The sequence below is a fragment of the Sceloporus occidentalis genome, unplaced genomic scaffold (genome assembly GCF_023333645.1).
Source record: "Sceloporus occidentalis isolate IW3139 unplaced genomic scaffold, rSceOcc1.0.p SCAF_12, whole genome shotgun sequence".
Lineage (NCBI taxonomy): Eukaryota > Metazoa > Chordata > Lepidosauria > Squamata > Phrynosomatidae > Sceloporus > Sceloporus occidentalis.
Window position 1 is genome coordinate 12,603,892 of NW_028316992.1, and position 12,148 is coordinate 12,616,039.

General features: G+C 43.2%; 1 protein-coding gene across 2 annotated transcripts in view; it reads right to left on the minus strand.

Moving 5' to 3' along the window:
• LOC149305285 (LHFPL tetraspan subfamily member 6 protein) overlaps positions 1–11,696 on the minus strand; it is a 32,958-nt gene extending 21,262 nt beyond the window's left edge. The window contains exons 1-2 of one of the 2 annotated variants that reach the window (XM_089477698.1): positions 11,551–11,696; positions 7,931–8,552 (exon numbers count right to left, since the gene is read on the minus strand). In XM_089477698.1, coding sequence (XP_089333824.1) covers positions 7,931–8,327 — 397 coding nt within the window. In that variant the 5' untranslated portion in view covers positions 8,328–8,552; positions 11,551–11,696. Of the gene's footprint in view, positions 1–7,930; positions 8,553–11,401; positions 11,502–11,550 lie in introns of those variants that run through there. The other variant, XM_089477699.1, reaches the window with a different exon arrangement.
• Between the last annotated feature and the right edge of the window lie 452 nt (positions 11,697–12,148).

Below are 12,148 nucleotides of genomic sequence, written 5' to 3' on the forward strand. Positions count from 1 at the left end.
AAAGATAATGGTGACTTTGGGGCTCTACAGACTACCCCTTTTTGTGCCGGTTCAGGGCTGTGGCAACCTCACACCACGGCCCTGATCTGGCCTTCCGTGGGTGCAAAAAGGACCCGCAAAAAGTGGCTCCTTTTTACATCCTCCAAAGGAAGCCATAGCCACGGCAACGTGGCCATAGGGCGCCCCTTTTGTGCTGTGTCATCTGGGCGCAGCACCGGAGGCACACCATGATGCTGTGTACCATCAGGGCGCCCTAGGAGGGTAGAGTTGGGCGTGCATCTTCAGGATGCTGTATCCTGACTCTGCCCCCAGGCCAGCTTTTCAGGCTGGTCGTAAAGGCCCTATGTTAGGAATGATTATATCATTCAACTTTAATGTTATCTCTTTGCCTGATTTTAAGCCAGAAAAGCTGACAAACATACACAGATGTCTTATTCAGATCCTTCAAAGCCCAATTCCTCTTGGTGCGCCTTTGAGGGGAAGCATCACCACTGCTATTTTCCTATCCCAGCATTCAAAAAGGTCAGAAGTGGTGTCACAGCAGAGAAAGTAAAGGCAGTTGGTGCTGATTTTAGGCATTCCCAGGATGGACTAAGCTATTGTCTTTTGCTACTCTACGCAGAAAAGGGGATGATTTCTTCTTTTTCATATAAAAGTTAAAATACAGTACTTACACTGACCTCTGGATAAGGTGACCTAGGTTTTTTCAACTAAAATTTCTAGCCTTATAAATGAGTAGACACAATAATAGCTGAAAAAACACTTATTGTTAAATATGTCTGAAAACTGGTCATTTTTACACTCAAAGTTTAGAACCTGCAGTTTGACACCATAATACAGGTAGTATTCTTGTACAGAGAAAAAAAATTAGACAGAATACAGAGATGTGTTGAGACTTGGATTTGCTGGTGAGAATATTACTAGTAATAGCCAGAACTACTACCATTTCACACTGTCCCCCCTCTTGCTTTCAGACCCCTTAGCGTTCCACAAAATATTTGGGCCTCGTTCACAGACATGTAGATTGAAATGTCTATGATATATAAAGTTTCCCCATTAGCTAAAGAAGGGGTGAGTAAATGTGTCCCACTGGAAAGTTTCCTGTGGTATGTAAAGTTCTGTTATTGTGCGTTATCTGCCTTCAAATCACCTCTAGTGTATGACAACAACCCTATAACAGAATTTTGCTGGTAAGATTTATTCCATGGAGATTTGCCATTACCCTCCTCTGAATGTGTGAATTACCCAAAGTCACCTACCTAGTTAGTTTCCATGGCTGAAAGGGAATTTGAAACCTGGTCTCTCAAAGTACTAGTTCAACACTCAAATCACTACACCATGCTGGCTCTCTGGAAGGTTTTACGTAACATCTGGAAAATCCTACACAATATCAATATTCAAAACAGTATAGTACGTTTCTTAGCTCTCTAAATCTAGCAACTGCACAACCTATGAGGGAAATAGCATTGCTATTACAGTACTTTCTCTCTCCAGCCCCATGGGGGCATGGGCTCTCTCCTGGCTTCACCAACCCTATTAGAGGCTTCTTGGACTGAGGGTGTACTTGCACTACACAATTGGATCGTTATGATACCAGTTTAAGTGCTCTGGATCCATGCTATGGAATCCTGGGATCTGTAATTTGTCAGTGTACTTAGAGCTTTCTGTGGACATATACTGGAACTCTCTAGCACAGAATTCTAAGTATTTCATTAAACTACAAATTTCTGGACTCCATAAAATAAAAATATGACAGTTAGGTTAGTATCAAAGTGATACAACTGTACTGCAGAACCATGCCAGAGACCTCAGATGCAGTGAATTTCCTGTGCCCATACTACTGAGAGGGTCAGTGGAACTGGTAGCTGTGCAAGCAAACTACACATCCTTTTGGTTGGGGGAGCACGCTGGCAAGTGCCCTGTCCTGGGGTAAGCATTATGAATGGCAACTCAGCCAAGCAGCTTCTTGAAACATTGTCTTGATAAAATGAAGCTTAAGAACTTGTGCCATCTTGTTTTGTTTCTTTGCACATTGCCTTATTAGATCTGTGAATGCAGAAACCCCTGGGGTGGATGTCTTTATGCAGGAGAGAATTCTACACAGACAGAGCTTTACTTTCACAATCCACAAGATTTTATCTCACATGCACATATCCTTTGAACCCTGGCTCTAGTGTGTACCTAGTGGAGTATGTTTTTGCCAGTGAAATGCCATCCTACAATACATATTATGCACGTGCTACAGAAAGATTCCTTTCCCTCCCCCCCAAATTAAATAACAAAAGTACTCTTCTAGATACTGGCTGGCAGTTCGGAAGTTATTAATCAGGATTAAGCTTAATCCAGACTAATTTTTTTAAAAAGGAAATCCACTGGTTTATATACAAAGGAAGCTTAAAGCAATGATTGTTGCAAAACTATTCAAAGCATGCATTAAATAGATGCAGAACTGAAAAGGGGCAACTGAAACATATTCTCCTATTTTAATATAATCATTTTTTCTTCTATTCAGATGCCAATTTTTTCCATTACAAACATAATTTCTCTTCTATAGCTCCTCTAGAATAGTCATCTTCCAATGCTTTGCCTTTTTAGATGCGGGTATCTTAATGTATATTTCCATCTAAAATAATGGGAAAAGCAAAGCACTGGAGATGGGAAAAGGAGCTTTATAGTATTGCAATATATGGCCTAAATACCCTAAATATACTAGATCCCGCATGATTTTGGAAGCTAAGCAGGGTCTGCACTGATTAGTACTTGAAGGGGAGACCGCCAATTAATACCAGGTACTACAGGCTGTATTTCAGAGGAAAGAACGGACAAAACCACCTCTGGGTATTTCTTGTTTTGGAAAATTAATGCAACTGGCATCAGGCGACAGGCGACGTTAAGGCACCTGCATACATCTCAATGTACATTTGCCTATCCATACATTTTCTATTAGGATTCTACTTTAGGAATTTGCATCCTCCTTTTCGAGCTACAAACACGACAAGAGGATTTGAACCCATGAGCTTTCTCCCCTAGTGAGTTACAGATCAGGATCCAGGAGAGAGGGCTTTCCTTCCTGTAACCTGTCCCTGTCCCTTGCATAATGAAGCTGACTTAGGAGTGAGGGGTTAAGCATCATGAACCTGGGTGGCCACCCTCACCCTTCTGCCTATTAACTGGTGCCTTTCATTCCCTGGTTGCTAAGGATGTTGTCTGGGGAGGTTGTTGTGACTGGAGGGGATGCTCTCTTTGGAACTTGCAGTCATAGTCACTGCATTTGTGATCCATGTAACATTATTCCACCACTGATGGGGGAACCTAGGATACTGTCTAATTTGCCTGGGTGCAATTTGCCTCCTAACAGTGGCCATCTTAATTGGGTCATAAAATAGATTGCCCAGCTATTTAGTGGTAAGAAATAGGGTAAGTTGGGAGTTGGGGAAGTGTTCAATTCAACATGCAGGACCTTGTAAACAAGTCCAACTATGAAAGGTATACATGTCCTGAATTCAAACAAGAGCTATTATTTCTTAGCAGGATCATAGATCTCTCACTACTGGTTTCATCAACTTAGTTACACAATGCAATACCACTGACAGTAGCAAGAATTTCTCAGCAATGCAAACAAAGCACTAAATCTGGTTATCTTCCTCTGGATCTGAATGCCTATTATTCCTTTTCTTCCTGACTGCTCAGAAAAATGTGAACCTGTGAAACTGGCCCTACATACAGTTACATTAGAAAACAATGGGCTACTCTCCTAAGCCAGCTTCGCCCTTTTAAAACTCTCATGCTAACAGTTGTATAGCACCTGGTTGTGATTTTAAAAAAACCCGGCACTTTCCCATCAATGAAAGAGTTGAAATTAGCACAAATATAGCCAAATATGGTCTGGAAATGAGACACTTTTACAACTACAGTTGACCCTCTGTATTCACAGATTCTGCATCCACAGATATAACCAACACCACAGTTCAAAATTATTCATCACCAACCCCAAAATAAAAAATCCAAAAAGCAAACCTTGATTCTGCTGTTTTATATAAAGGACACATTTTTACTATGCCATTATATATAATGGGACTTCAGCATTCACGGATTTTAGTATCCACAGGAGGTCCTGAAAGCAAACTCCAGCAGATACCAAGGGCCTACTGTAGCAGTTAAATGTCAGGACAGAAAAGGTATCCCATAAATGAGGATACGTCTGTTATCTTGTGAAGCAAGTGTAAATATGCTCAAAACAGAATAGTGGAACATGGTAGTAATTTTGACTCTTGATCAAATTTCTGGAAACTATTCCAGAGCTCTTTAAATCCATGGAGATCTAATTAAACATGTTTATATAACTTAAATTTAGTAAACAGAACCGAAAAAGTATGTCATGTTAGTTTTATCTACTGCCCCCACAGCCAAACATAGCTGGGAGTTGAACTATTTGTTTAAAAAAGAAAAGTGCAACAAAGTGCACTGGACATAAATAATACTTTGAATATAACATGGTTTAAGTATTACTTTCAAACAAATTTAAAGCTTTACCTGCATATTATTTTCATCAGAAAGCCTGTAAATATTTAAAGACATGACAATCAATAGCATGTACTTCCCTTGCATTAGTGATATTTTAAGAATTATGATGAAGATGCTACAGTGTTTAGATGTCATAATCATTACTGGAAAAAAGCCAGTGTGCAAATGTACATTGCTGTAGCACTCCCATTGGGCTTCTCTGAAAAGCGGTAGTAGCTAAACAAGCCGCAGACCATCAGTCTGTGTTTTCTTTATTGCGATGTCTGAACTGGGAGCTCTAGCTTATCTTCCCCGGATAAGCTGGAGTCAAGAACCACAACTCAGTTATTGGCTTATGATTCTGTATTATCAGAATCATCATCATCATGCCTTTTTCCTAGGGGTCTCAAGATCGTCTACAAAAGTTAAAATAGGTAAAACTTTTAAAAAATCACTGTACAAAACTTTAAAGATGTAATTATGCTATCAATAAAAGTAAAAACAGTTACAAACAAACCATTAAAAAGTAAAAACAACAAATATTAACAAGGGCAGTACATGAAAGACCCTTTCTCCCTGGGAAGTCTGTCCTCAAAGGTCTACAGAAATGAAAAGGTCTTCACTTGTCTGCAAAAAGATAGCAAGGAATTTGTAAGTCTAATCTCTTTAGGAAGGGAATTCTAGAGTCTGGGAACTGCCACCAAGAAGGCCTCTTCTGCATTTCCCCCAGATGTACTTTTAAGGATGATGGATTGGACAGAAGGGCCTTTCCAGAAGTTTTCAAAATAGGGGCAGACACTTACAGAGAGATACAGTCCTTTAGATAACCTGGACCTGAAGTATTTAGGGATTTATAGGTCATAAGTAAGCGAGCCAGAGTGGTGTATTGGTTTGAGCACTAGACTACGACTCTGAAGTTTCATGGTTTAGATAGGAATCAATACCTGAACTCACTGGGTGACCTTGGGCAAGTCACACACTCTCAGTCTCAGGGGATGGCAATGACAAATCCCCTCTGAACAAATCTTGCCAAGAAACCCTTATGATAGGTTTGCCTTAGGATCGCCATAAGTTGGAAATGACTTGAAGGCACGCAACAACAACAAGGTCATAACCAGCACTTTGGATTGTGCCCAGAAAGACCGACAGCCAGTGTTTCAACAAGGGAGTTGTGCACTAGACAGATAAACCACAAAGTCTCATTCATATATCATGGGGTAACCAAACTACAGATAGAAGGTACATAGGCAGGAACAGAGGAAGCTGCCTTATACTGAATCAGAACACTGGTCCACCAAGACCATTACTGTAAACTTGGACAGATAAAGAATGTCCAGGATGGAAGGCATGATTTTTTTGTTTCCCTGTTTGGAGATCCCTGGCATAACTTGGTGGCTTCCCATCCAAGTATGAACCAGGCCCAACACTGCCTAGCTTCTGAAATTAGATGAGACTGGGTGTGGTGATAATGGTATAGCAGTTGTATTCTGGAAGTACATGTTACTAGGAGCTTGGGAATGTTACTTTTTTGGACTATAATGTGTGTGGTTTGTTTAGCTGCTCCACTTGTAACAGGAATAACCTGTCATTGTACCTGAGAAGGTGCTTGCAAGTGATACAGTCGGCCCTTCTTATACACGGATTTTTTATACACGGATTTAAGCATACACGGTTTGAAAATGTTCCAAAAAAGTATAAATTTACCTTGATGTTCCATTTTTTATTAGGGACACCATTTTGCTACGTCATTATACTTAATGGGACTTGAGCATACACGGATTTTGTTATACACGGGAGATCTTGGAACCAAACCCCAGCGTATAACAAGAATCCACTGTAAAACCAGAGTTTCCTCTGGAACCCTGGCTTATTGTGATTTGTGAATTGGGTCAGTGAAAACTGTTTATGTATATACAGTATCTTAGCATGTCTGAAAAGCTGTGCCCATAAAAAGATGTGCTTCCTATGAACTGCCCCTTGAAAAAAGATAATCACAACTGCAATTTTAAATTCGACTAGTGTATCTATTCGAGTTGTTCAATTTGATTTCTAATTTTGTCGGTTTAATTATGTTACCATTTGATTTTATCAAACTACATATTTTTTTTATGAAAATAGAAAACTGGAGCAGAGAGGAGGTCCAGAAAAATAGACTAGTGGAAAAGTTTCCATATAAAGTTTTCCATTCCTCATCACGACTGCTCATTCTGACTTCAACTTTTGGGGGTGGTAGGGGGTGGAAGAAGAAAATTGTCAATATTAGGCAAAAACACCAAGGTGTGAAAAATTTAGACTATAACTCCCAGAATCCTCCAGACTACAGAGTAATGGGCCATGCTGGATGGGGAGTTTTGGGATTTTTAGCCTCGAAAAGCAACATTCTCAAGATGTGAAACACATGTATCTGAACCTTAAGAATTCAAGTTTTATTTACTAGCATTCTTTCACTCTTTCATCCCTATTGAAGCTGACAGGCTTCCAATCCAGTAGGTCTGTGTATGTGTGTGCGCGCGCATGTGTGTAAGGTACCCCCCCCCCAAAAAAAATAGAAGACAATACACTCTGTTAGCAAGTCAGCCCTTGTTTCCCGTCATTTTAGGACCACAGATTTAATTTAAACTCTCATTGCAAGACTACATCATAAAAATAGAAGAGATGTGAGTTTTCACCTACTTTCTGTTTTTCTTTCCTCAGCACCAGCTGCAAAAGTTGCAATTAGAAGCAGTTGTGGAAGAAAAAGAACACAAAGAAGTAGGGAGTGTTGCCACAAAAATGGAAATGCTAAAATTGAAACCATATGGCCAGGCACAGTAAAACAGAGTAGAATATTGAAAAGATTTAAAATGCAGACTTGCATGAAACTTTAAGGGGCAGGAGAACAATCTGTGCAGTTTTTACTCACAAAATATGATATAAGCTACAATCAGTAACATTTTTATAAGTAAATTAGATGGCAATCCTACATATACTTAACCTGGGAGCAAATCCTGATGAGCACAGTGGCCCTTACTTCCTAATATGCATGGATTGCACTGCAGTGTTCGCCTCACCAAAATCAATAGGGTTTACATCCAAGTAAACATTAGGCCTGGGCAGCTAGTCGAGTTCACTTTCTTTATACATAATGTGGAAAAAGATTCGTCACTTTGGAGACGATAGACTAAAAACCCCTTTTTCCCTCCCATGGAGGCAAGCAAAAACAGGGGAATCTAAAGGGAACATGCACACTCATTTGAATGTTCAGAAATCCAGACAAGTTGTCTTTCAATTCTCTATCTCCACAACAGTTTCCCTCACTCTACCATTAATGAAAATTCATTGTAAGAATGCATTTGATCCACCCAAGAAGTTCAGCAAGAACAACACAGGCACTGTGCTCCTAGAGGCAGGAGGTCAGTTCTAAGGTCAAAAGTTTGCAGTTACTCACCACCCAAGAATTGGATGCCTCCAGCCACCCTGCCCACAGTCCTGGAGATAAGCTCAGACACACAGCATCCCATGAGTGCGGTGAGGGCCACCAGAAGGAGAAGACCACAGCCCAGCCCCGTCACCACAGTGCAGATCCTCCATTCCACGCTGGGAATGGCCTGGAAAGATGCATATCGTCCACACTGCTCCACCATCACCGTGATCTGGCGGCTCTCATCTCGGACAGGATAGGAACATCTCCGGAAAGTGCCAAAGGACACCGGCTTCTCCAGCTGAGACCCCAGCAGCCAGTAAGGCATGAAGAATCCCACACAGGAGATGCCGGCACAGACGAAAGAAAAAAATGCCCATATCACTCCTGTGCAAGTAAGGCTCGATGCCATTTTGCCACCCATGGCGACTCACTGTGACAAAACGGGAGTCCAGGACACGATTCTTGGTGTGCAATCCAGGTTAGGAGGAGGAGAACTGTGGATAATCCAAAAGCCCTTAGTTCTGGTAACTCCTCAGTCCAATGACAAGTTCTGTAAGAGCCATCACATTTGGTCCTTTACTCACTGAGAGTAAAGTTCCTGGTGCAGCCAAGAGTTTTTGGCTTGATCCTTCCTCCTCAACGACAGCTGAAGTTGTTGCAGTGAGAAGCAATGGGGAGGAGCAGAAGAAGAACAAAGTAGGAAAAAAATCCATTAGCACAATTGTTCTCAGATTATTCAAAGTGGGGGACTGGTAATTTTCCCCTTTAATGTGGTAGGGACTGTCACCATATTTGTGCCATTGATTACAGCTACAATCAGCCCTCTGTACCCACGGATTTTTTATCCACGGATTCAAGCATCCACGGTTTGAAAATATTTTTAAAACGTATAAATTTCAAAAAGCAAACCTTGATTTTGCCATTTTCTATAAGGGACACCATTTTACTGTGCCACTCTATTTAATGGGACTTGAGCATCCACGGATTTTGGTATCCACGGCGAGTCCTGGAACCGAACCCCCAGTGGACACCAAGGACCCACTGTATTTCTTGCTTTCCTGTAAACATTCCATGGACCAGTAGCCAATGGCTTAAGGATCAGCACATGTCTGTGGACCTCCACTTCGACTATCACTGCTTTAGCACATAAGATCAGCTTGTTTCCTTCACCAGTGGGCTATGAAGGAATTTTCTGCATATAAGTAAACTGGAAAAATCAAAACAAAACAAAAGAAAGGTTGGATAAGGGTAGGGCTACCAGATCTATCTGTGGATGCTGCACCGTAATGGGACTGGGAGTCAAGGAATAGAGTGTTCATTCTCACTACACGATTATAGTGATATGATCTCACGCTAATTGCCATGGCAACATCCTATGGACTCCTGGGGTGTGTAGTTTTGTAAAGGGCACAAGAGTTGCTCTCAGGCAGAGGATCCTAAACATCCTTCCTTACAACTACCAATCCCTGGATTACATAGGGTGTGTCTGTGACAGTTAAAGTGAAATCATGGTGCTATAATTGTGTAATGTGAATGAGATCCAGGGCATCACCCTCTGCTTGGCAGTAACTGAAGAGTTTATCAGACAAGGGGAATTGAAAGTATAATCCAATGGCAATCTGAACGCAATCATGGGGTTTCACGTTATTGCGTGATAGACTGCCACACGCAAATTCGGGCAATGGCATGCTATTTTCAGGCAATGGGAAGCCAGTTCGAATGCAATGCGCATTCATGTAATTGCACGAAACTAGTGACTTTAAGTGAATGTGTTTTGGCCCCACTTTCTTTTCATTCGAATTTAAGAGAAATTCCTCCCGTTTGATAAACTCCTGAGCTGCACCCACTTAACCAGAGTACCACACAAATAAGCCAACCCACCAATGGCAAAAACACTCTTCTGACTTTGAACAGCCACTCCCCACACATCATCAGTGGGCAATGCCTGCATCTCTATGTGGCTGTTAAAGGCAGAGTTACAGAGGCCAGCAGAGAATCTGGCACACATTACATCCGCTTTTTCCTCCAGCTGTGAGCCAATTTAAAAGGGGAGCAGAAAAAGAAAAAAAATTACTGCTTCACTGGGGGAAAAATGATGAATAGTAAAGTCTCAAAGCAGCATCTCTCCCTCCAGATGTAGTAGACTACAACCCCCAACATCCCCTGCCAGCATGCCTGAGGTGGCTATGTCAGCTGGGGATAATGAGAAATGTAGTCCAATACATCTGGAGAGCATCAGGTGAGGGGAAAGTGGTCTCAAGAGAGTAAGATGTCTCTTGGGACAAGAATGAGATCAAAAGGGCCAAGGAGAGGCTGTGAGTTTGGCCTCATCTGGGGCTGAGCAGGGGAACTTGGAGCAAAGAAAATGACCAAGGATGCAGCCACACTGTAGAAATAATACAGTTTGACAACACTTTTAACTTGCCTCCACTCATCTCTTCCCAGCGAACCCTCAAGTCATTTCAAAGGGGTGAGAGAGAGGAGAAGGAAAAGGAAGAGGTGGGGAAGGACAAGGAGAAGGTGAAGGAGAAGAAAGTGATGGAAGAGGATGAGGATGAAGGGAATAAGAAAGGAGGAGGTGAAGGAGGAGGCGGAGAAGGAAAGAAGGAGGAGAAGGTAAAGGAGAAAAAGGAGAAGGAGGAGGAAAAGAAGAAGGAGAAAGAGAAGAATAAGAAGGATGAAGAGTAGAAGAAGGTGAAGATGAAGGAAGAGGAGGAGAAGGAGAAAAAAGAAAGGAGAGGAGAAGGTAAAGGAGATAAAGAAGGAGGAGAAGTAGGGGGCGGAGGTGAAGGTGAAAGTGAAGGAGAAAGAAGAAAGAGAAGAAGAAAATGAGGAAAAGAAGAAGGTAAAGGAGAATAAGAAGGAGGAGGAGATGGAGAAGAAAGGAGGAGGAGATGGAGAAGAAGAAGGTAAAAGGTGAAGAGAAAAAGGAGGAGAAGAATAAGGTAAAGGAGAAAAATGAGGAGAATAAGGAGGAGGAGGAGAAGAGAAGAATAAGGAGAGGGAGGAAGAGACGAAGGGGAAGAAGAAGATAAAGGAGAAAAAGGAGGAGGAGATGGAGAAGAAGAAGAAGAAGGTGAAGGAAAACAAGAAGGAGAAAGAAAAGAAAAAGGAGGAAGAGAAAAGAAGAAGAAGGTGAAAGAGGAGAAGGAAGAGGAGGAGACGGAGAAGAGGAGAAGGGGGGGTGGCAGCTGGGTCCCTGGCCAAGTCTTCCTGGCTGCTGCTGTCAATGAAAGAGGGGGGGCTGGCCAAAAGGAAGGGCCCCAGGCTGAGTCCCAAGGAGAGGGAGGAGGGCCCTCTTCTCAGCCCCTGCCCCTCCCATGACTCCCCCCAAAAGCCAAAGCCAGCTGGACTTCCAGAGAAGTTTGGCTCTTCCAGTCCTCCTCTCTGGAAAGGGTGGGAAACAGGGGGGGGGTTACCCACCCACTGACCCTCCCTCCCTCCCTCCCTCCTAGAACTGGGGCAGGCAGAGGGGCCACCCCTCCTTGCTTTTACCTCTTTCTTTTTGGCACAGCAGGAGACCCCCTCTCCTCTTTGCCACTGTGGGGGCAGAGACCACCCCTTCCTTCCTTCCTTCCTTCCTTCCTTCCTTCCTTCCTTCCTTCCTTCCTTCCTTCCTTCAGCCTCTGAAGGCTGCTACTGACCTGCAGCCCCTGGTCTGGCCCAGGCACACATGGGCGCTGCTGCTGCTGCTGCCAGGAGGAGGAGGAGGAGGAAGACCCCGACCCTCCTCTGCCTTGGCTCCTGCTCTTGCTGCTGCTGCTGCACTGGGCTCTTCTGTGTGTGTGTCTTTCTGTCTCTCTGCCTGGGAGAGATGGAGAGAGGAGGAGGGCCAAGCAAGGCAGGCAGGGTCCCCAAATCTCTGCTGAGAGGCAGCTCCGCCTCCTCCCTCCCTCCTTCCCTCCCTCCCTCCCTCCTTCCAAAAGGGAGGCAAGAGGGAGGAGGGCAGCCAGGCTCCCAAGGCTTTGGGGAGAGGAGCAAGAGGGCAGGGGGACAGGCATGCCCTCCTTTTCCCCCTCCCCATTCCAGCCTCCCCTCCAAGAGGGGATTCCCAAATGTCCTCCATTTGGAGCCTGACTGAGAAACAGGGATTTATATATTAGAGGAGTGTCTTGAGCTTTTGTTTTCTGTCCAGGAGGGAATCCCAAAATGTCCTCCATTTGGAGCAGGACTTGAGATGCATGGATTTGCATTTCATAGGAGTGTCTTGAGCTTCTCTTCTGCCATGCCCTACATTTTCCT